The 25,519-nt window shown below is 38.5% G+C and overlaps 1 protein-coding gene across 6 annotated transcripts; it reads left to right on the top strand.

The window, feature by feature from the left end:
- The first annotated feature begins 17,317 nt into the window (after positions 1 to 17,317).
- LOC112167450 (mechanosensitive ion channel protein 6) lies at positions 17,318 to 22,449 on the top strand. Of its 6 annotated transcripts, none has more exons than XM_024304478.2 (7): positions 17,318 to 17,695; positions 18,324 to 20,288; positions 20,512 to 20,635; positions 20,931 to 21,224; positions 21,315 to 21,358; positions 21,431 to 21,517; positions 21,617 to 22,449. In XM_024304478.2, exons 2-7 carry the CDS (start codon positions 18,379 to 18,381, stop codon positions 21,906 to 21,908), a joined length of 2,751 nt encoding a protein of 916 aa, XP_024160246.1. In that variant the 5' UTR covers positions 17,318 to 17,695; positions 18,324 to 18,378; the 3' UTR covers positions 21,909 to 22,449. The 6 variants fall into 6 exon arrangements, with proteins under 6 accessions (XP_024160246.1, XP_040361541.1, XP_040361539.1 ...); XM_040505607.1 differs by having other exon boundaries at positions 17,320 to 17,488; positions 17,570 to 17,695; positions 18,373 to 20,288; positions 21,315 to 21,517; positions 21,617 to 22,448; XM_040505604.1 differs by having other exon boundaries at positions 17,321 to 17,488; positions 17,570 to 17,695; positions 21,315 to 21,517; positions 21,617 to 22,448.
- Positions 22,450 to 25,519: the final 3,070 nt, after the last annotated feature.

Below are 25,519 nucleotides of genomic sequence, written 5' to 3' on the forward strand. Positions count from 1 at the left end.
GCGCTGAATGAATTATCATATTGCGACTGTGAGTCCGCCACTTGCTCTTGTGCTACCTGTAGTGGCGGTGTCAGTCCTAATCCCGCTAGTTTAGCTGGGTTTAGGGCGACACCCATTGGGAGTACCGGTATCGGTGCTGCTCTTGTCCTTGTGCTTGGACTGAGCCTTGTGCTTTGGGAGTGTTCACTTTGGCTTGGTCTTGCATTTGTTCCTATCGCTTTCTTCAGCTCGTCAAATTTTAACAATAACGTCGCTACTTGATTTTGAGCTTCCGACTTCTCCTTTAGTTCCTTTTCTCGATCTCTGTTTGCATTGTGCAAGTCTGCCAAGGCTATTTCTAACGTAGCAGCAAGATAAGTGGCAGATTGACGACTTATGCCGGTCTGATTTTCCACGACAGATTGTGTTAGGAGTATCTCGGGGGTGTTGAGATTTTGGCAGCCCACGTTAATTGGTGTGGTGAACAATTCATTGTTGACAGTTGATGAATTGGTAGGGTTGGTGGCTTGATCTGCTTGGTCTCCAACATCCTCGCCGCTTCTGCTAGCCATGGTAGGTTGAATGGGAAATGACTCTTTTTTCAGAGATTCCCACAGACGGCGCCAATGTTAATGCTCAGAATACCGCCATAAGATGTCGGCTTCTGATAACGTGGACAATGGTCCAATCTTCCGATATATGTGTAGTTCACGAAATCCCGCCAATCTGTCAAGAGAAATACAACAGCGTCAAGAGGGGAGACCGCGGTTGGCGGTCTTCGCTCCTCCGATGCTAAAGTTAATCGATGTACTTGTATTGACAAATGTAGTGGTAAATAGCTATTGAACGTGTAATCAATGAAGAGAGATAAGTGGACATTTTATAGGTGCAATAGTGAGTTACCTCACTCTTGTTTTCGATGTGGGATTGATATCCTTCAGTTTGCTGAGTTTTGGTTCTTTCTATAGAGACAACTTTGGGTGGCGCGTGTCGGCGCGTCAAGGCATATTTCGGCCTGGAGCTGACTTGCAGGTGAAGGTTGTCTTGTTGTGTTTCCGGAGATTACTCCATTGAAGTTACTCCGCCAAGGTGAAATGGTTAAGTATGAGTGCAGATTATGGTCGGTAATTGCTATGTATACACAGTAGTCATATTGACTCAAAAGTTGGAACGACATGCTAGCATGGTAATATGATTACAACAAGTATGGCATAGGAAAATCATAAGAAAAATCAAAAATCAGTAAGCTTCCCCAAAATCTCACAAATAAGACATGAGTACAGTTCCCAACCATACTAGAAAAATCTCAAGTAAAATCATGCTTATAAAAATAATAATAAATGTGATTTTCAAATACCACATGATTTCCCAGATTGATAATGAATAAAGTGTGAGATTAAATAAATTCATAATAACATGATCAATAAACATGTTTCAAAAAATCCAATCAAAAGCTCAATATTAAAATCATCTCATAAAGCAAATCCATTCCCGAAATCAATTCAAGTAATAAATCACAATCCAATTCCGAAAGCCAAAAAAAAAAAAAAACCAAATTCATGTTCCAAAACCAAGATATAAATAAAACGATCATTTAGAAAATATTATTGCATGCAAATCAATTTAAAACGAAAGTGTCCACTCACAGTACAGCTTAGGCGATCACGCGTAAGGATTCATGCATCGAGCAGTAGCTCAGTACGTCATCTTATACACAACAATACATCGTAAATAAACGAACAAAAGGCCCGAACTAAAATTATGATGAACAAACCAAAAACTCAAAATCGTCGACCCTGCGAACCTAAAATTTCTCAAAATTCCTCAGAAACAAACTAAACTTCACTAACAACATCGTTTCATCAATTTTAGTATTCTAGAACAGAAACGAAGGAAATCCAACGGTTAGATTTTCATAAATCAACACTCGAAATTCCAAACTAATGAAATCTCTGTTCGATATCCAAACCTCTCCGAAATCTACCAAAATCATATCTATGAGTCCATAACAATAAGCTCAACCCAATAGACCAAAGCAGGATGCCAAGAACGGCTGGACGAGCCCCCAAGAACTCCGACCCCAAATTGGGTCACCAAATCTACATCAAAATGTTCCTTATTACATCACTAACAACTTTCTCAACTATAATATTGATCAATTTCAATTCTACAAGCCGGAATTTACCTCGAAAACCTGAAATCTCTAGCTTTCATTCCGATCGTTGATTTTTCCTTCTCCGAGAGAATTCAAGCCAGTGACTAGATGGGTTCAAACCAGGGAGGAGAGAGCTTTAAGAAGTGGGTAATGGCGAGGCCTGAGGTGGCCGGAATAGGGAGATCTAATCTGGTACCTAAACAAAGCGCCATCATTCCCTTTTGCTTCGATTCGCCGCCGTGGGTGTGGTCATCCGTGGAGGGTGAGGCCGGAAACACGGCCAGCGTGAGGTGCCGCACCAAATGGGATCGGTCCATCGGTCTGGGGAGGCCAGACGGCAGTGAAACACTTCAGATTGTAAAACCGAGTCAGGTAGCGAATCGAGTCTGGGAGAGAGAAAATGGAAACTGATGCTTTGGGTAAGTTTCTGAAAATGGAACTTACAGAAGGTGAATGGCTATTTATAGTAAATTTTCCCAAAATAGTAACTTCAGGTTTCTGACCATAACTTTCGTATATGAATTCCGATTTGAGAGTGCCACATGTCCACGAACTTGGTTTAACGTCCTCTACAACTTCTATAAAGTCAATTTTCTCAAAAGATGAACAAAACTAAAAGTCAACTTTTTTATGCCTTTAAAAGTACCAAAACAAATTAAAAGTGAAAGTAATTGTCGTTTACCGTCCGAATGACTAATAAGCCCGTAAATTGAGGTACCGGACGTAACAATTTTGGAAGAACTTTTGATGCCTTTATATAGCTTTTAAAAACCACTTTAGTTCAAATTGAAATGGTACGTTAATTAGACTTATCCTTTCAATAACCACTTCAGTTCAAATTCAAAAGGTAAGTTGATTAGACTAATCTTTTTATTTGAATTTGTATTTTAATTTTAAATTTAAAAAATAAAACTGAATTTTTTTTTTTTCAAAAATAAAATTGTATTATATTTAAACTCCAACAACGTGATGTTACGAAGTCACACAAACCAAATAGGCATTTTGTAAAACAAGTTAGGGGCAAGAATTGATCACTTAATTCAAAATGACAAATTCTTTGACTGTTTTCAGTATGTATACTGAACTAGTGCAGAATACCATTGTTCTTACTATTACACATAATGTTTATACCACATGCGTACCAAGCGCAAACGTCGGAAACACATGACTCAATGGCCACAGGAAACTGCCTCATGATCAGCCGGATTAGGCCGGAGCTCCTAACACCAAGCATTATAGTTCACCAATGTCCATGTCGACTGGTGCCACCTCTGGTGGCCGAAAAGACATGGGCGCAGAATAGCCTCATGTGAGCTACAAGACCTTAAGCATATGTGAGGATACAATCCCACATCGAAATATATTTGGGCGCATACCCCAAAGTCACCTATAAAATGGGCAAACACTTCCTAATCAAGTAAGTTTATGATTCCTCTTTGTACCATTACCATGTCTTTATGTTATACAGATACTGACTTAGGCATTTGAGGGTTATAGGTCGGCAACCCCGGTTTACCCCTTGACCTACTTCTATCTTGACAGGTACCAGAATAGAGAACATCTATCTCGTGATTCTGTAGGTAGCAGCTGCCCATATCAACAAAAACACAGAGCTTGGTGACTAAATAGTTTTTTTCACTAGTTAAAAGTTTTTAACCTTGCGAATTGACTGCATGTTGTGTGTGATGTTCACACATATGTGCTTCGTTGTGTGATGTATATTTTGGCACTATATATCTGCTTCTTTGTTGTTTGGTGTTGCAAGCTTGAAATAAAATAATATTTATTTTTGTATGACTATTTATTCCTCCGAAAGCTAAACCTTATACTATTATTATCGGCATGCACACAAACTATTCTCTCTAGGAAGAACCACCTTTACCTTGACCTTTACTAGGGATGGCAAAAATCCCCAGCGGGGTGGAGTTTCATTGGATACCCGCTCCTAATGGAGGGAGAATTCGGGGACAAATAGGGAATGAGAATGGGGATCCCTAATCCCCGCTATCTAAGATTGGGAATGGAGCGGGGATGGTATTGTGATCCTCATCCCCAAATCCGCCCCAATAATATATACATATATTTAACTTTTATATATATATATATATATATTTTTTTTTTTTTAAAAAAATTTATAATATAAATCACAAATATATACATTTACTACTTTACTTTAATGACTACATTTTTACTTTAATGGTGTTTTGACTTTTGCACTCATTGAATTATGATTTATGAATTAAATCATGTTTTAAATTTATTTGTTGTAGATTTTGATTTTAAAAAAGATAATATGAGAAAATTTTATTTTATTTATTAAATTCTTATTGGGGATTTGGGGCGGGTTTGGAGGCTATCCCCAATGGGGATGGGGATGGGGACGGGGAATCCCAATATATTTTTATTGGAGATTAAGGTGGGGATGGGTAGAGAATGACCTCGGGGATGGGGATGGTATTGTGATCCCCATCCCCAACCCGCCCCATTACCATCCCTAACCTTTACATTGATCTTCGACTTCGATATTTTTGCATTCACTTCCCGTCCTCTCTCATTCTCTCATGAATCTTCTTCTTTAGCTTTTTATGCTTTGGTTTCTCAATACTCTAGGTGATTTTGCTGGCGCCTCCTCAGCCCCCAATACCGACATAGCGACAACATGATATAGTTTTTAATCTCCTTAGTATGGATCAACGATGGCTGCTGGCTTGTCATATGATTGACATTAGTTAGTTTTATATCACCATGAGAGATTCATGGTTGCGATTTCGCATCAAATAGATTAGTTTATCAAATCCAATTCTAAGTTTGGTTCTGATCTAGAGCCTGGGTTGTGGTTTCATGAATTCAATTTTAGTGAGGATGACATGGATGACTTCAAGGTTGTTGGTGGCGGCTTTAACGGGGTTGGCAACGGCTGTTGCATGTTGTTTAGGGTGGCTAAAGTTTCTTCTTGGGTTCTATTTAGGGCTACCACTTAGTTTGGTAATTACCAAACTAACCGAATAAGTTTTAGGTTTGGTAACCGAGACTGAAATAAAAATTACTGAAAAAGTTGGTTTGGTTTTAGTAAATACCGAATCTACCGATTATCTAAATATTACATTTACATATTATAGTTTTCAATACACATCCATGTATATTAAGAAATAAACATAAAAATTTTCATAATAGTATGAACATTACTACAATAGTACATGTATTTTAAGTAACATGGTCAAAGATGGTTAAATAACCTAGTTTTATTGAAAATGGCTAAAACTTGATGTCATATGTTCAAAAAAAAGTTATAATAAGTAGATGAAATACAAAGTTTACGACTATAAAATTGAAAAACCTAGTATTTTTCATTCTAATTTATATTACAAAGAATTAGTTGTTCTAAAATTGGTAGTGCCGAAAACTGAAATACCAATTTGGTAGGTATAATTAAAAACCGAAAAATTTTGGTTGGTAATTGATAGCTCAATTTTGAAACCGAAAGTTTTGGTTTTGAAGTTGGTAATACCTATAACCAATTCGAACTGATCGAGTGACAGCCCTAGTTCTATTGTTTTTTTTTTTTTGTTGAAATTGGGCTTAGGGTCCACTAGTTTATTTTATTTTTGTTATTACTCTTTTAATCTTATGGACCCCTCTAGCTCCAAAGGAGATAGCACATATGCCTAATTAAGAAGTTGTCTTCTGTACAACTAAAATTAAACATGCCGGTTAGATTCTTGTAAGGATTAAATACTTGTTACTTCCTGTACTTTGCTCCAGAAAACAGTTCAATCTCTCACCTTTTAAATTAAACAATTTAGTCCTTATTCTCTCTATTTCTCACATAACAAGTCCACAACATGTCTAAAATGACTATTATACCTCTCACTATCTTTTTTATATTATTTGTCTTTTCTTTTTTTAATTTTTCTCTTTTCATTTTTTCAATCCCTTTTTTATTTATTCTCTCTCTCTCTCTCTCTCTCTCTCTCTCTCTCTCTCTCTCTCTCTCTCTCTCTCTCTCTCTCTCTCAACAAGCTGCTCCTAAAGTTGGCTCCACCCCAACCTCTCTAACTCGACAGGTAACCCGGGATTGAAGATTAGGAAAAAAAAAGGGTCTACTCAAGAAGGTGCGGCTTCCGGCCGCCACCCAAAACGCCGCCACCACCAAATGAAAGACGGGTCAACGGTGACTCAAGCCCAGGCAGGATTGATGCATGGCATAGATCCCAACCTCCACAAGCTCGCCTCAAATCTTCAACACCTCTGCTCTCAGGTTTTCTTCGACTTCCAATCACCGCCTCACCGCGCTGCCACCATCACTCGACCCAGCAACAACAATGAAAACCAGAAACCAAGTACAATTTAAAAATTACCCAAGAGCTGGAACTAGCTAGAAACATAGAAAATTCATTCTTTTTGTGAAACTGTGAAAGCAAAAGATTCAATTTTTATATAGAGGAAAGGAAGAAAGAAAGGAAATTTGAACCTGGCAAGTGATGGTGTCATTGGTTCCGAGCTTGGCGTTGCCGTAGGGGATGAGATTTAGGTCAACGGCAAAGATGAGTCCGGTGTCGAAGAGCTTGATCAGATGTTTAACAATGAAATCAGAGCAATCAGGACAAAGGGTTTTGTAGTACAAATCCACAGAGACTTTGGTGCTCTCAGAAGAAGAGGAATTGGGTAATAGTAACACAGCAAACATCAGCCATCCTACCTTTGAATCCTCATTAGCCACTTACGCTAGGTAACGCCGCACGGGCCGCCACTGGCGTTGAAGCCCCCTCCGCTCTACCATGAACTTCAACGGCATAATCCTTTCATCTCATGTTCTTGAATTCTAGACTTGGAGGAAATGATGAGATTCTGTTGGATAGGGGAAGCTATGGTTGTGTTCTCTGTTGAGCTTCGATCCAAGAGAGAAAGTTGAGAGAGTTTTAGAAATTTTGTTTTCAGGAAGGGGGAGGGAGGGAGAGAGAGAGAGAATATAAAAAAGGGGAGAAAAATTAAAAAAAAATAGAGAAAAAATAAAAATAAAAAGACAAAGTGAGGGGTATAATAGTCACTTTGGATCATTTTGGATCTTTTGTGTGAGAATTAGAGAGAATAAGGACTAAATTGTTTAATTTAAAAAGTGAGGGACTGAACTATTTTCTGGAGCAAAGTACAGGGAGTGACAAGTATTTAATCCTTCTTTTAATGTTGTTTTCTACTCTATATAACTTTTCTGTGTTCTTTGGGCATTCAGGTGTATATAAGTATAATATTATGTATGAGAGGTTCACCTTTATCGAACCAGACATGGCGGCGGATTCCTTTAATGTAACCATAATATGTCATAAAGTTATTGTTTCTTCATGAAATAAACCAATTAAAAAAAAATTATCTCTTAGGCAGGGGTCAGGTAATTTGATGAATAAACATAAATCTTGTGGTTATTTTACAAACAATCATGTTGCACAACTCCTAATGAAAACAAACAAAAACACCAATCAATAGCTTTCAAAATTCAAACTAAGGTAAGGAAAAAACCCTAGAGACAGAGAGAGGAGAACGCACCGCTTGGTCAAACTTGCATAGAGTCATGCCCATTCCGACGGCTTGCCCTCACAGCAGAGTCGTCGGACGGGATAGAAGGGACGTAGTTTCTGAAGGTAGGCAGTCTAGTCAAAGAAAGGGTTGTGGGGTGATGGCGTCGTTGTCCAAGCCGCTGGGAGTTGTTGATGGGGATAAGCCGCGACAGTTGGAATTTTGGAAGGTGGGGCTAGGGTAGCTTTCTCAAGGTGAGGATCGTGGTCAGTCTGATGGGTGGTTCGAGGAGATGTTGCAGGATTGGCGGTGACCATGCGGAGATGACTTTGTGATGTCACAGCTGAGAATACTGGGGCTCAGATCGGATTGGATGGATCTGATCCGTTTTGGGTGGTTTGGATCTGACCTGGGGAGGGGTTTAGGAGTTTAAAATAAGCATACCTCCACTTCTTCTTTAGCATCAAAGACCCACAAACTTCCAAAAATTCTACAATAAACCCAAGAGCAATGGAAATATAGAACCATGGTATTTGAGTTTCATGACCATCCTCCACATGATCTTGGTTGTTTTCATTTTCTGCATTAATGCCTTTAACCTGAAAGCACTTTTCTGAAAGCGAAGCACCAAAAAGTTTGTGTATCCCTCAAATAATGATGCATGGAAGCTTTGTAGCTGAGTGCTTGTTGGTATTGAATCTTATTGTATGAAACATTAAACTATTTCAAGAAATTAAGGCTTCTCAATGATGATGGGATTTTTAAACAATAGCTGTGCAAAATTAACAGGAAAACCCTAAGTACCTCTATGGACGCCCCTAAACCCCTCACCAAAGCTACCGCACATCAAGCTTGCGCTGCTACCTCAACTATGGATGATGTTACGGCCTCCTTTGCAGCCTCCCTTGCCCTAGCAAACCAATGAGGTCGTTGGCCTCTCCAGATCTGCTAACTCTGCAGGACGACGCAGGACGCAGTCTTATCTGCTAGTCTGGCCACTTGTAGCCAAACCAACCCCACTGCAGGACCTTCGGTGTTTCTTTCACCATGTTTGGGTGCTTGAAAGGGATTTCAAAATTCAAGAGAGGATGGAGAACAAGTTTGTCATTTCTTTTTATCTCAAATGAGATTGTAACAAGGTGTTACGAGGAAGACCGTGGCGCTTTAACCAAGCGCTGGTCATAATGCAAGAGTACGATGGGATTGCGCAACCGCATTCAGTTGCTTTGAACGCTTTATTTTGCTTGGTGCGTATCACTGATATACCACCTTTTTTAGAACAAAGACACCATCAGAGACATTGCTACTATCGCTGGCAAGGTCATCGAATTAGATGACAAACTCTTTGACAACACAAACAAGATTAGGGTTAGGGTTTCCCACAAACTCTTCAAACCCTTTTTTCTGAAAAAGAAAGCCAAGCCGGCCCCGGGTGTTGAGGAAAAGATGAGCTTCTTCTTTGAAAACTTTGTTGGTAAGTGCAACTATTGTGATTTGATTTTCCATGAGAATGGTGTTTGTTCTGCAACAGATGGAAGGGCTATCCCAAGAATGGAATTGAACCTGATGCAAAGAAAACTGGAGATCACAGGTCCATCTATGAGTTTTGTGCAAAGTCAGTTTGAAAATGGCATGTTCAAATTCTAGGGGCTCCAGTCTCCTGTCTTACCATCGGTGGTGCGTTCTCTCTTTCACCCAAAGGAGCATGGTGGATGTAGGCCTGTGGTATTGTGTCGTTCGGATAGCAGATCATCCTCCAGCAAGGATGAGGAGGATACCACTTTGGCTTTAGTCCCGGTTGAGGCAGCTGTTCCATCTAAGCGAGAAAGACAGCCTTCTAACTATTAATCCCCAAAAAAGCTAAAGGTACTCCTGCCTGGGTTGTTTACTCACTCGGGGTAGGCTGAGGCTTCCACCAAGAAGCTAAAGATGCCGGAATTTAGCTCCAAATTCAATGCTCGATCGCTGGGATTGATTGAAGCTCCAAGTAGCATCCTTGTACCTAAGTCTGAGCTGGTTGGTAGTTCCGAGACTAAGAAGAAAATAGGCAGACCTCTTGGATAAAAAAATAAAAATAAAAATAAAATAAAAAATAAAAAACAAGAATCCACCAAAGCCAAAAAATATTGCTGCTACACAAGAAGCCTGCATGGCTTTCTTAACAAAACCTCCTAGCCCTAGTGTCAAGAGCAAAGAGAAAATTTAGAGTTTTTTAACTTTGGAACTCTGCCTATTTTATATGTTTTTACATTCATAGTTTATAGCCTTGCTTTTTAGTAAGTGAGCATGGGTGTTCGTTGATGAGTGGTACTAGATATATATGCCACATTTTCTTATTTGACCTCTGTGTTCAAGGCAGTGGAAAGGTATGTAATGTACTGCTCTAGCTTGAGACTATAATGAGAAATCGTTGATTTTGATTCAAAAAAATGATGATGGGATTTTTCCAGAAAAAAATGCATGGAAAGTGCCAATTCCTCCAAGTTCTTAAGCTCATATATTTGATTTTGAATGTTACTAGAGAAGTTGTTATTGCTAAGACCAACGCCTGGAGAAGCTACAGTTGCCCTATCTTAATATGTATGTGTCTGATTACACGTATTTTTATGAGCGTAATTGCATCTTAAAAGCTGGAAATATGTTAAACCTCAAACTAATTATTATATAATTAATCTAGTTTTATTTATTTTGTCGAGAATAAGAGGAGTTGTGAAAACTGAGAGAAAATGACAAAAATTTAGAGTAAAATAGAGTTCCCGACAAGGAGACAAAATAGTCGGCATGTCAACTATGAGAGAATGAACCCGGATCAAGGATGGGAATATTAACGAAAATACTTTGAAGAAAATGGAAGAAAAGAAAGGAAAGAAAGGAAAAAAAAATTGAGGATGGAGAATTGTTAATTGAACAAAATGTTTAATTAACAAAGCTACACGTGTCTCCAAAGGGTTTGAAATCAACTTGCTTAATTAACCATCCATCACCACCTGCACGTGCTCTTCTTTTTAATTTCCTTTTTCTTTTTCTTTCTTGGCTCTTTGTCAATTTACATGCTGCCACGTGGTAGTCGTTATCTCCTTCCTCAGTCTCAACAATCAGGAGCCACTGACCCGTTTTAAACTTTTAATTACTATTCTCTTCTGCCTCTTTCAAAGTTCTAAAAAACGCTAGAAGTTAGTCAGACGGTAGTAGGAGACATCGCGCCTAGAGGCTTAGGCGGTTTTTATTTTTTTATTATTAAATTTACATAACTCAAGTGATTTGAAATAATAAATTATGAAATTCCCCTAAAACTGAAAACGTGTATAACAAAATGGCGCGCAATTGCAAATTTAGACTAATGCTGGTGAGTTGTGACATGTTGGTAAGTTATAATTCCAACATTGTAGAAGTCATAGGTTCGATTCTCACTGACATATGTAAGAGTCGTGTGGGCTAAGGGTTTTTGTTTTCTTTCTTCTTCTTTTTTTTTAAAAAAAAAATTAGACTAATATGATAAATTTGTCTCTTTGTTAGATCAGTTGATCTTAATTGGAGTGGCCATACAATAGAAAGTGTCCCACTCTCTTTTGTCTAGTGAACGATAAACAAAAAACAGAAGAGAACCACTCTCTTATGCCCAGTGAAAGACAGAAGTTCCAGAACTAATAGCTAGAAGAAAGAATAAGATAGAGTGAGAATCTATATTTTATACCAAGTAAAAGCTGCCGTGGTTGAAGGCTAAGACTCTTGCATACGACATCGTTGAAGATCATTTTTCTTTAAACAAAAAACAGCAGCACTGTCCATCTTCTTCATCGATCACCTGCCCAGTTTTCCTCTTTCTGGTCATTATTACAGAGCACAAATCTTTGAAGACTTAATGCTTCATAACATACTCAGAAACTTGAGAGGAGAGAGAGAGAGAGAGAGAGAGAGAGAGAGAGAGAGAGAGAGAGAGAGAGAGAGAGAGAGAGAGAGAGAGAGAGTTGCCGAGAAGAGAATAGAGGGTCGCAAAATAGGAGAGGCAGAGACATAGAGAAACATGACTCAGAGGAGAGAGATGGCAAGCGCCTAGCCTTGCCCAATAGGCCAGCCTAGGACCGGCCAATCCCATCAAATTCCAGCCTACAAGCTGACCGCCTACTTCACCTGATTTTGAAGAAACTGAGTCGGTCGCTAGAACACTAGCCTCTCTAGCACCGAACCACACACCATCATTCCGTCCTTTCTTCTTCACCTGAACATACTACCACCACACCCATTTTTTCTTTCCTATTTCATTCTCTTCTTTCCCTCACTTTTCCACTACTAATTCAATTTCACAAAATTTAAAAGGGAAACCCAAGCATCAAGAGCTTCATCACCATCAACAAAGGCTTGTCATAATTGCTTCATAGCAAATAGTGGCTTGTTCTTGTTACTTTCCACTTCTCTTTACCTTTTCCTCTTTAAATTCTGTATATTGATGTTAGTTTAATGATAAGTAGTGAGTATTTTCTTTGTTGAGGACTCGAGTTGTGTGTCCTAGTCCAAATCTTGTGTAAAATATGCTTATTTTAATGTAATGATGCAATTTTCATATGATGGATGCTTATATCAATTTTATTGGGTTAAAATACATGTCTAGGAGATTAGCCAACTCTAGGGTGTGTATTTTGCGCATGTCTAGGATGGGGTTAGAGGTTTGACCCCCTCTAATTCTAAAGCTAGAAACCCTCAATTTCGTATTCGAGGGTTATAAGTACAGTGATTTACACATGTTGCATAATTGCGCGGGCGGGTTGCCTAGTAGTCTAATTCCTCGATCTCTAGAGCTCTTAATGAGAATTAGTGACCCTTGAATAGACTCTAATTCTTGCCAAGTGAGTTCTTACAGCGCTTGAACAGGAGTAGGAATACCATGCAAGGGAGTTTCGGTCCTTAAGTTTTGAACCGCCTTGGATACGATTACTGCCTTACATCTACATTAGATTAGCTTCTGACACATAAGATTTCGGTGAAGGACCTCCTTAGCACCCGACATTCTCATTATATTGTTTACACTTTTCTAGTTTTCTTTGCATTTTTAGTAATTGCTTTACATTTTTAATTCTTTTTGTTAAGTTCAAATCAACTCCTTTGTGTATATTCACCTTGAGGCTACAAGTTAGTGGTTTTGAATAGGCTTGGTGTGAGTTAAGCCGAGCATTGCCAAGGCTTGGTGCCTTGATTGTTTATAGTTTTTTATTTTATTTATATTTTTATTGTATGCATTCGAGTTGTCCTAGAGCCAATTATCTTGGTTAGGTCCAACACCTAATCCCCGAGCTACGATAAATTAAGGTCTAAATGCTTCCCTTACTTGATACGATTTGTACGCTTGCGAGAGTTTATGTTTCAAGTTAGTGTCCTTTAATGGTATTATTGTTTGTATATCGATCGGGGATACCATGACAATTTGGTGGAATATTGAATTATTATTCCAGCTTCAGTTTTGAATAAAGCCAATTCAAAATCCTCATCGTCTACTTGAGCTGAAGCTAGTTCAGGTACCAATATTGGTGGTCTACAAAGTTCCTTTGGAAATTCACCTAAAATTTGGTTTTTTTTTCAAAACTTACAAAAGATAGCCTTGGAAGAGTCCCCTGCCAGCTAGCTGGGAATCATCCATGCGATTCTATTATTCGCAAGATGCAAAATCTCTAGCTTGTTGGGCTTATTGAGAATATAGATCCCACGTAGGAGAATGAGGATCTTATATATGAGTTCGTAAGGATTTATGTCAACCTCATCCATAGCCAATTAGTTTTGCATATGAAGGTCACATTACTTTATCATGGTATCAGAGTGGGTTATACCACGTGTGCATGTCTCATAACCACACGGGCTCTACGTTACCCATTATGAATTATCCACGTGTATGGCTTTAAAATTCGCACATGTGGGGTGGGCATGTAGAAAATATAGATCATCATACATGGGAAAATGGAATCCTTGCATATGAGTTTATTAGAATTTAGAATCATTTATTGCCAATTGATTTTGGTTGTAAAGCCAATATTACTTTATCAGATCTTAGATATAACCAAACAAGCATTTGACCAGTAAGCTCATAATTAATTACACGAAGCAAAATGTCAAATATTTTGGAATCAAAATCAACCAAGTCAAGATCAGATGACATTTCCTAACCTACAAAACTCTCTGCAATTGATAGGTTCACGAGTCTTATACAAAGGTGTAGCTACACACGGGCTTCGTTGGGCTAAATCCCACCTCAAATTTCTAAATTTAGCCTGATATGTTATTAAACTTAGCCCATATGTTATTTCTTTTCTTATTTTAATCATACATATGTTATTTCTTTGCTTGAAGTATTTGATTTTATTTTAGGGTGGTTCTAGTTTGACCTCCAAATTTGATATTTGGACCTCTATTTTTTTTTCAATTATCAATAAACTTTGTCAACTCATATGAAAAGACAACTAGAGACAGAGATCAAAAGGATCGAAAAGAAAAAAAAAAGGTACTCTTCTTACCAACATTCAACAAAATAAATTATTTTTTCTCCTTCAGAATTTCCTTATATTACCTATATAAGTTTATAATTTACCTAAAACAATTAAGTAGACATAATAATTTCTATACATGGCCCTATCATTTAATACAAAAGTATATTCAAAACAATTTGATTTGAAATTTCCTTAAAATTTAGAATATTTTGGTGTAGATAGTACTAACTAAGATTCAAGATCAACTCATTTTAATTGTCGATTAAATCGACATATGTTATTTATTTGAGAACCAAAGTCTTTTCTAGAACCATTCATATTTCAAAACAAACAAAAAATCTATGATCTAGAATAGCAAGAAATCTTATCTTTGTAATTGTCTACTTCTTCAGCATCTTCAAGAATCACTTTCTAGTTCCACTAATGAAAGTACATCAAAGATGTAGGCAGCTTCCTCATAAAATTCTTCATGGATGAATTGATAGAGATAAAAAAAAAAAAACAAATTGTTGAAAATATAATTTTAATTGTTCAAGGATATTTTGGTAAAATTAAAGAGGTGTACTTAGCTTTTTTAAGTAATAAAAAAGTGAATTTGAGGTTTAATAAGTAATCAAAGTCCAAATATCAAATTTAAAGGTCCACCTAGAACCATCATTTATTTTATTTTCTATTATGCTTTAATATAGTCACATAAAAAGTTTTTTTTTTTTTTTGTGTAAATTAGGTCTGAAAAAGAGCCGGTTGAGAATTATAATACATATTCAATAATTAAAGATTTTTGCTTCTATTCAAGGGCACGGGGTACAATTTGAGTAGGTGTGTTATTTTGTCTTAAACTTTTGTTATAATATTGATTTTTTGAATCAGTATTATATAATGTGGTTTAATTTAAGAAAAGAATAAAACATATTACTTGTAAAACTTAAGAAAAAAATAATTTAAAAACATTAGTAAAATTTTTAAAAAAATATATATTTTTTTAGCCTACCCTATTTTTAAATCCTAGCTCCGCGATTGGTCTTATACAACGCATCAATATCTTCATTGCCCTTGTGATATTGGTCAAGCTTTTAGAACCAAGAGAGAGGAAGGACAATGATTTCAAACTTAGAATCTCAGGCTGTATAACTCCCTCTAGATCATTCATGTGTAAATGAATATTGCTTTCAGAGACTTGCATGCATGAGTAAAGGCTTATTGGCAAGACCTTTCGGATGCTTGCCACGTAGTGCGATTGTGTGTGTTTTTTTTTTTTGGTTTTTTTTTTTTTTTGGAGAAATTAGTGGGGTTATGTAATTGTGAGCGTCGCGAGTTCGATTTGGTAACTGCTCGGTAAAGTTGGAATTCTATTGCTAGCTTTTTTTTGGAGTTTAATTGGATTAAACCATGCTACCTCGGGTGATTATTGTATATTTAAGCACTATCATGTGGGCTGTGGTCCGGTCTCGTGTAATTGACCCACATGTTAATTACTATCTGTTTTTGATTAATAATCCATTTAATATAATTTTTTGTATCCCCTGCAACAGGTTTACGGAGTCATTGTTCTATTGGTCTGAACCACCACATGGTAGTCCGGAATATGAAATAATCACTCATGTCTAAATCACCACATGGTAGTCCAGAACATAGAATAATTACTCATCTCACAAGAGAGGAGAACACATAAATTTTAGTGTGCGAAGATTGAGTCACGACACTACGTAATTCTTGAAATCCCCTTGGTCACAGTTGACATTACATTTGTAAGTGAGCTGCATCATCTAGCTTATGCCTATATTTTAGAATTAGAATTGTTATCCACCTACTTTTTCATGTTTCAAAGACAATCTTTCCAAACATTAGTAATTACAGAAATTTCATATAATAAAAATACGTTGTCCAAGTGGTGTCAAGGGATGAGAATTGGATTAGGGCTAGATTAATTTTGATTTCCGTGAAATATATATACAAGGTTTCTCAGGTGTGGATATCCGTACCTTTTGCTTAGGTACAGATTTCCGGTTTTTACCCACTTTTTAATCACATATTTACATCTTAACTGTTCAGTTTTTAGGTCCTAATGTATAGATCACCTCTGCAAAATTTCAGCCAATTTGATGATTGTTAAGGCATTCAAAACTGCAATTTACAACAATGAACACGAACGGTTCTAGTTCGACAAATTCAGTTCAATCCTGTAAATTGCAGTTTTGGATGCCTTAACGATCATTAATTTGGCTGAGCTGAAAATTTGTAGAGATGATCTATACATTAGGACCTAAAAACTGAACGGTTAAAATGTAAATGTGTGATAAAAAACTGGGTAGAAACCGGAAATCTGTACCTTTTGCTTAGGTACGGATATCCACACCCGAGCAAGTGTGTGTGTGTGTGTGTGTATATATATATAGATATATATATATATATATAAATTTGCAGAGATGATCTATACACTAGTACCTAAAAATGAACGGTCGAGATATGGATATGTAACTGAAAAGTGACCCAAAACTCGAATTTCACACATTAATTTCAAAGCGGAACTCTGCTCTGGATAGGATCTGTATATATAGATATATATATATATATATATATATATCCACATCTCGACCGTTCAGTTTTTAGGTACTAGTGTATAGATCATCTCTATAAATTTTTAGCCAAATTGATGATCGTTAAGGCATTGATAATTGCTTTAAAGCTAGTACGGTTCAGGTTGACAGATTCAGTTCGTCTATTGATTTAAGCGAGTTAAATACCTCAACGATCATCAATTTGGTTGAAAATTTGCAGAGATGATCTATACAGTGGTACCCACTGTATAGATCATCTCTGCAAATTTTCAGTCAAATTGATGATCGTTAAGGCATTAATAACTGCCTTAAAGCTAGTACGGTTCAGGTTGACAGATTCAATCCATCCATTGATTTAAGCGAGATAGATACCTTAATGATCATCAATTTGGCTAAAAATTTGCAGAGATAATTTATACAGTAGTACCTAAAAACTGAACGGTCGAGATGTGAGTATGCGACCGAAAAGTGACTGAAAACTCGAACTTCACACGTTAATTTCAAAGCAGATCTCCGCTCTAGATAAAATCTGTATATATATATAGATACATACATATAACAGAGACATCTTTTTAGAATTTTGTGATTGTATGAAAAGGCCCGAATCCTACTCCAGGTTCATGAATCAATGGAATACACCAGCCATTGATGTGGCGCAACCCCAGCCAATCGTTTAAACTTGGAAAGCCAAAGCAACAGGCTTCTGGTCGTTCACGCATTGACCAAATGTAACAAAAATTGCTCCGCTAGACTTATCACACCGTCTCCATCGTCGTTCTCGAGAAGGGACGAGATTGCAGAAAGAATACAAGGTAGAGTGTTTATGCATTAAAACACCAATGGGAACATTCAAAATAGGGTTTCGAGATCATAGTTTCAGGTTTTTGGTACAGTGTGACTGAGGAAGGAGGCCATGGGAGAGAGACAGGCCTTATCAATAATAAGATGGATGGGTTTATTTGACGATCCAGGAGAGGGGGTTTCCGTTTGAGAGGCCATCATTCAGCTCAAGAAGCAGAGTACGTCTCCAATTACCAGAATCTCTCCTAATTTTTGCACCTCGAAATTGAATTTTTGAGATCTATTTAGATTATAAATTTGTATGCTGCGTGATTATTAGATGAAACGTGCGTGATAATATATATATATATATATAGACACATACATATACATAGAGCCATGAGATCTATATACGTACAAAGGTTCTGGTAATTTGTTAGTGCATTGTTTGCTGTTTCAACTTGATATTTGCAGATTTTGCTCTTCTATATATTCATATTTTAGCAAGTACTGCATTCTGATTTTCTTTTCCTCAGTACATTACAACTTGTTGAGCCCTGTGCACTACACAGTATGAGATAAGTCAAATGAACATATGGTTTCAACTATAAGTTTCGAAATAATTACAAAATGTTTGCATTTGGTATTCCTCTTCTCTGCTCACCGAAAAATGCATCTCATGTTGCTTGAAATACAAGCTACTTCTCTGTAGAAAAACCATATAGATTTTCCCTGTCATAATATAGCTTCTTTTGTAACAATTTCCTCCGATCGGTGAAGAGTTTTGATCCACTCTTGGATAGACTGACATTGCAGTTATGATTGACGCGTAATATTATGGTTGATATTTGTGAAATGCTGCTGTAGTGACTCTGATGATCGAGAAAACGGTTGCTTTTATTTGAATAAGAATCAGTGTCCGATGGATTTTTCGCTGAAGAAGTCATTCAAATCCCATGGGTCGAGCAAACACATGAGAAAGATCTCAGCCGGAGCAGTAGAAGATAACAGCCACGAGGAGCTCCCGATTCTAATTGATCACCAGAGCCAGGCAAGCATCGCCTCAGATTCGCCGGGCCACCACCGCCGAGAGGTCATCGTCAAGATCGACGAGGGCGATTCCTCCGCAACAACCATCAGAGAAAACGTCAGGGAAGTGGAGCATGGCGGGACGATTTGGCGGGAATCGAGTTTAGATTTTTGGACGGAGGACGACGGGAGCACTATCCCCGCCGATGGAAACGCCGGCAGCGGGGGCTTTCATTTCGTGCAGAGGGGGAAGCAGACTGCGCCGCCGACGGCGGAGGAGGATCCGCCGTCGAAGCTGATAGGGCAGTACCTTAAGAAGCAGAGAGCCTCGGGCGGCGACGTGTCGTTGGACATGGATTTGGAGATGGACGAGCTACAAAAACCGCCGCTGGCGGAGCCTCCGAGGATCAGCGAGGCGTCGCGGGAGCTCAAGGTGTCGTTCCAATCGCCGGCAAGGTCGGAGCTCCCTATCCCCGAGACGGGGAACGATTCTGTTCGGAGGCGAAACAAGGACTCCGTGGTTGACGACGAACGACGTCGTAGCAGTCGGTTGAGTAACGGCGGAGCCGACGTCATTAGGTGCTCGTCGAACAAATCGTTTCGGCGAGAGGCTTCGTTTCAGAACAACAATTTGTTGAGGATAAAGACCAAGTCTAGATTGATAGACCCGCCTGAAAGCTGGGACGAGGTTCGGGTCCCGAAATCGGGTCCGATGAAGTCCGGGATGTTGGGGAAAGGTGGCGGCGGCGACGATGACGACGAGGACCCGTTTTTGGAAGAGGATCTGCCTGATGAGTACAAGAGGGTAAAATTAGATGCATTGACTCTGCTCCAATGGCTTAGTTTGGTTTTGATCATTGGTGCCTTGGTTTGCACGCTTTCTCTAAGAGTTTTGAGGCAGAAGCATCTGTGGAAATTGAAGCTGTGGAAATGGGAGGTGCTGATTTTGGTTTCGATTTGCGGGAGGCTGGTTTCGGGTTGGGTGATAAAGATCATGGTGTTCTTCGTGGAAAGGAATTTCCTTCTGCGCAAGAGGGTGTTGTATTTTGTTTATGGGATCAGAAGGGCTGTGCAGAACTGTATTTGGCTTGGCTTTGTTTTGACGGCTTGGCATTTCATGTTAATCAGGAAGGTTGAGCAGGAAACCAATAGCAAAATACTAGAGTATGTGACGAAAGGTTTGCTTTGTCTCTTGATCGGGGTTTTGCTATGGTTGTTAAAGACCCTGGTTGTGAAGGTGCTTGCTTCCTCTTTCCACGTTAGATCCTACTTTGATCGGATTCAGGACGCACTTTTTAATCAGTATGTGATCCAAACTCTCTCTGGGCGTCCCTTGATTGAGGTACAGAATGCGGAGGATGAAGAAGAGAGGCTTGCTGAGGAGGTTAGGAAGTTACAGAATGCTGGGGCAACTATGCCTCCTGACCTCAGATCAAATGCATTCCCTTCTGCGAGAATTGGGAGGGCGGTTGGGAGTGGCTCTGGGAGAAGTGGCAGGTTCATTGCTGCAAGTGGGGCGCTTGGGGGAAAAAGTGGCAAGTTTTCAAGACCGACAATGTCCAAGAAGTCAGAGGAGGCTGCAATTACCATTGATCATTTGCATAGGCTCAATCCAAAGAATGTATCTGCTTGGAATATGAAGAGGCTAATGAACATTGTTAGAAAAGGGCATCTTACGACACTCGATGAGCAAATTCTGGATTCCAGTGCTCAGGATGAGGGTGATACTATGATCAAAAGTGAAGTTGAGGCAAAGGCTGCAGCTAAAAAGATATTTCGCAATGTGGCGCGGCCTGGCTCAAAGTATGTTTCAATTCCTTCCCATTTTAGTGTTTTTGCTTCTGCATTCTTTACTTGGCTTTGACTGTGTTATGGTTTTCCTATTTGTTTCTCCGTGAACAGAACATGTGCAGTTTCAATACTTTCCAATTTGTAGATATTCATTGGACTATTAGTTTGTACATAGTTCTTTTAGCAATATGTTCTTCATGAAATTCCATCTTTCAATCTACTCATTTTCTGGCAGGCACATCTACCTGGAGGATTTGTTGTGTTTCATGGGAGAAGAGGAGGCTTTAAAGACCATGAGTCTCTTTGAAGGGGCCTCTGAGACTCGCAGAATCCGCAAAAATTCCTTGAAAAATTGGGTGGTAAGCATCAATTAAGTTGTCTTCTAGACAGAATTGTTAGGTTTTAAGGCTTGGTCATGTTGGTCGCCCAATATGCCAACGTAGATTTTAGTAAGGCAGGGAAAAAGGAACAGAAGAAGTTGATCAACCCGAACTGAGAAACCTAACAGCATGTAATTATTGGCAACAATTTCTTTTGTGACTGCATAGAAGTACACAACCAGGAACTTTAAAAGCCCCTGCCATCTCTACAAAACATTGTCTAAAGGATAGGTCTCCTCTAGTTTTGATATACAATCTGGGCTTACTTGTACAGGTCAACTGCTTTAGAGAACGGAGAGCACTTTCTTTGACACTGAATGACACCAAAACAGCGGTGAACAGACTTCGACACGTGGTGGATGTAATAGTTGGCATTGTTATTATAGTTATATGGCTTCTTGTGCTGGATATTATCACCAGCGCCAATCTTGTTTATGCAACTTCTCAGCTTGTGGTCGTGGCATTTGTTTTTGGTAACACTTGCAGGACAGTATTTGAAGCAGTCATATTTTTATTTGTTATGCACCCATTTGACGTGGGAGATCGATGTGAAATTCAAGGAGTACAGGTAAGTTCCATCTCTACCTGTGTGAAATTCTATTCAATTTCTCACATTTTCATGTCTCTGGTCTAAAATTGTTTTATCAATGACTCTCAGATGGTTGTAGAAGAAATGAATATCTTGACTACAGTTTTTCTAAGGTATGACAACATAAAAATCGTGTACCCGAACAGTACACTTTCAACTTTGCCCATCAATAACTTCTATCGTAGTCCGGACACAGGAGATGCTGTTGAGTTCTGTGTCCATATATCTACTCCACAAGATAAGATTGCTGTTATGAAACAGAGAATGATAAGGTATATGTGAAAAAAAGTCTTTCTCTACTTCCTAATTTCGGTTATTATGATGTATTTCAATGTCTGTTTACCAATTATTTCCAATGGTCGCATTTACAGTTACATTGAAAGTAAAAAGGAGCACTGGTATCCTCAAGTACAGATCGTATTGAAGGATGTAGAAGAATTAAATAAGATGAGGTATGCATTGTGGCTGACACATAAGATGAACTTCCAAGATGTGGGAGAAAAGTGGGAAAGAAGAGCCCTTTTACTTGAAGAGATGGTAAGGATCTTCCAGGAGCTGGACATTCAGTATCGTTTGCTGCCTATTGACATAAATGTCCGTGCCATGCCTCCCACAACCACCACCGGTCTGCCTCCCTCAAATTTTTCAGCAACCACAAGCTGAGTGAGGATATGAGGGAATCCGAAGTCTGACCTCCCCAAGGAGGATGCATACGCAAGACCCCTTGGCAATTTGTAGAACCAAATGGAAGGGACTAAGTTCATGCTGTAGGATAAGCACTGTACAGAATGGAGAGGATGATATATGTGGAAGGCGGTTTGATTGATTGATCTCAGAACCTAGTTGCCTACTGTGAGAACCCAAATTTTGAAGTATATACTTATATGCTTAAATAGCTTATTAAGTATACGCAAGGCTACCATTTGCAAGTTTCTGTGCATCTGGATACTAACTAATTAGACAGAGAGCTGGAGCGACATCATTCTTTTTGTGGCAGTTGAAGTTTGATTATGATTGATAATAAAGTTCCAGATTACTGCCATCAACTTTTGTTCGCTCAATTCGCTTGAGGTGTCTATGATGTAGTTAACAGTTGAAACCTGCAGATAATAGATAGGGATATTCATGACCATCTCCTCAATACTTGGCGGTTAACATAGGATTGTACCTATGTTCTCATTTTATTATAGTAATATCTTTGCTTGATGGCCCAGTCTATACAGAGTAGTCGATCCTATAAATAGGAGCAAACTAATTAATTTCCAGCCAAAACCAAAGATGAGAGTCAGAGAGAAAGAAGAAAGGAAGGTAATAAGCGAGAGAACTTATCTAGGAGAGATACAAAATTAAAGAGAGAATAAGGAAAAGAAGAGGAGGAGATAACCGAAGGAAATAGTCCAGGGGTCAGCTTCTGCCAATTGATCCAACTACGCTTGGAAGGCGTACCGTATTTCAATCCCTGAACCTATTTCATCTGTATTGAATTTCCGTTTTGTGTACATTTGTTTAGCTTAGTTCTTGTGTAATTTGGCTTCAGCCTTTGTATATACAGTCCGTATATACCCTGAGTCTTGAATGCGTTTCGAATAGAATCTAAACATAGACTATAGATTAGGATGAGAACTTGGTTTACAATTAAAGATGAGTGTCCGGAGTAATTCTTAGCTCACTATTTGGGTACAAATCCATATTTTGTTTTATCAACAAAACATGTAGAGTGATCAAGAACTCTGCATACTACCATTTCAGCAACTCGAGACTGATTAGGAACCTCAAAGTTGGCAGGAAGTTGGGAACTGAAGAAAGTATTTTATATGGGAAACTTATAGCCTACTTTGAGCAGCCGTAGCTTTTACTCCAGACCATATCTTTAGAAACCATTTGCATGAATTGAAGAAATTAAGGATTGTCAATGATGGTGGGATTTTTCCTGACAAATGATTCTCGGAGAGATCGATCCAGTTTCTCCAAATTCTTGAGTTTAGATATCTGCTCTGGAATGTTGCCGGAGAAGTTGTTGTTGCTAAGATACAGCCCATGGAGAAGCCGCAATTGGCCAATCTCAATGGGTATTTTACCACTCATGATATTCATGCTTATGTCTATCGTTGGGCGAATGTAACGAAAATTGATCTGGCTGGCTACCAATACCCCACTGGTTGTATAGACAGGCAATTCAAGATCATTACTATCTACTTGAGCTACCGTCTGTTTAGATACCAACATGGGCAGTCCACAAAGTTCCTTGGGAAATTCACCTGAAATTAGATTGGATGACAAGTCCATAGAACGGAGCCTCGGAAGAGTCCCCAACCAACTAGGAATTGGCCCTCTGATTCTATTATTATTCAAAGCCAATTCCTCCAGGTTCTTAGATAAATATGCAGGTATTTGACCAGTTAGATCACAATAACCAAAAGATAAAAATCGGAGATTTAGGAATCCATCAAAATCGACCATGCCAAGATCAGCCGGAATTTCGTCACCTACAAAACTACCTGTAAGCCTAGGAATTCTAGACCTTTTACATGCATCAGAATCTTCATTGCCCCTGTGATGTTCTTCAGTCCAATATAACCAAGCGAGAGGAAGGACAAGGATTTCAACTACAGAATAGTCAAAGATAACGAAAAACAAGAGATAATTTTGACTGAATAACTCTCAGATGTATTATTCACCTTACAAGAAGGAATTATATACAAATTACAATTGGGCCTGATAAGACAAGTACTACTCCTAAGGTAAGTAGTAAACCTAATAATACTACAGATATTACATAATATTACATATCACGGAATATTACAGAATATCTACATAAATAAGGTAAGTATGACTCACGCCAACACTCCCCCTCAAGTTGGCGCATACAGATCACAAATGCCCAACTTGTCAAGTGAGTCATGAAATGCCTTACTCGATACTGCTTTTGTGAGAATATCAGCTAACTGTTCTTCTGAGTGGACAAAAGGAAAAGAGATAAGCTTAGCATCGAGCTTCTGTTTAATGAAATGTCTATCAACCTCAACATGCTTAGTTCTGTCATGTTGAACTGGGTTGTGAGCAATATCCACTGCTGCCTTGTTATCACAATACAAATTCATGGCTCGTTTGGGTTTAAATCCCAAATCATGAAGTAAATTTCTCAACCAAAGTAATTCACAAACTCCATGAGCCATACCTCTATACTCTGCTTCAGCACTTGACCTGGCCACAACCTTTTGTTTCTTACTTCTCCAAGTAACAAGATTACCACCTACAAAAGTGAAGTAACTAGAAGTGGATTTTCTATCCGTAACACAACCTGCCCAGTCTGCATCTGTATAACCACTAATATCCAGATGACTATGCTTTGAAAACATCAAGCCTTTTCCAGGTGCAGACTTTAAATACCTCAGAATACGGATCACAGCTTCCATATGAGTTTCACTTGGATTATGCATGAATTGACTCACAACACTAACTGCATATGCAATGTCTGGCTGAGTATGTGAGAGATAGATTAATCTGCCAACTAACCTCTGATAGCGAGCCTTCTCTGTAAGAGTTTGATTAGGGCACTCAGCCAATTTATGATTCTACTCAATAGGAGTATTAGCAGGTCTACACCCTAGCATTCCTGTCTCTGTCAACAAATCAAGCACATATTTTCTCTGGCACAAGAAAATTCCTGAACTCCCCTTGGCGACCTCAATCCCCAAACAATATTTAAGAGAACCAAGATCTTTCATCTCAAACTATGATGCAAGCAGATCTTTTAATCTTTCAACCTCCTCTGAATTATCACCAGTAATTATCATATCATCAACATAAATAATCAAGGCAGTTAATTTACCTTCACAGCGTTTCAGAAACAATGTATGGTCAGAGTTGCTCTGCTTGTACCCAAAACGACGCATAGCTTGAGAGAATCTTCCAAACCAAGCTCGTGGTGATTGTTTGAGTCCATACAAGGACTTATTTAACTTACACACAAATCTACCTCCTGTGCTTGCCTCATATCCTGGTGGTAGATCCATATAGACTTCTTCAGATAGCTCTCCATGTAAAAAGGCATTCTTCACATCAAAATGTTGCAAGGGCCAATCTAGATTAGCTGCTAGAGACATCAACACTCGAACAGTATTAATCTTTGCTACTGGAGCAAAGGTCTCCTCATAATCCACGCCATATGTTTGAGTATATCCCTTTGCAACAAGTCTTGCTTTATACCTGTTCACTGAACCATCTGCATTGTGTTTGATAATGTACACCCATCTACATCCAACAACTCTCTT

This window comes from Rosa chinensis, chromosome 5 (assembly GCF_002994745.2).
Source record: "Rosa chinensis cultivar Old Blush chromosome 5, RchiOBHm-V2, whole genome shotgun sequence".
Classification (NCBI taxonomy): Eukaryota; Viridiplantae; Streptophyta; class Magnoliopsida; order Rosales; family Rosaceae; genus Rosa; species Rosa chinensis.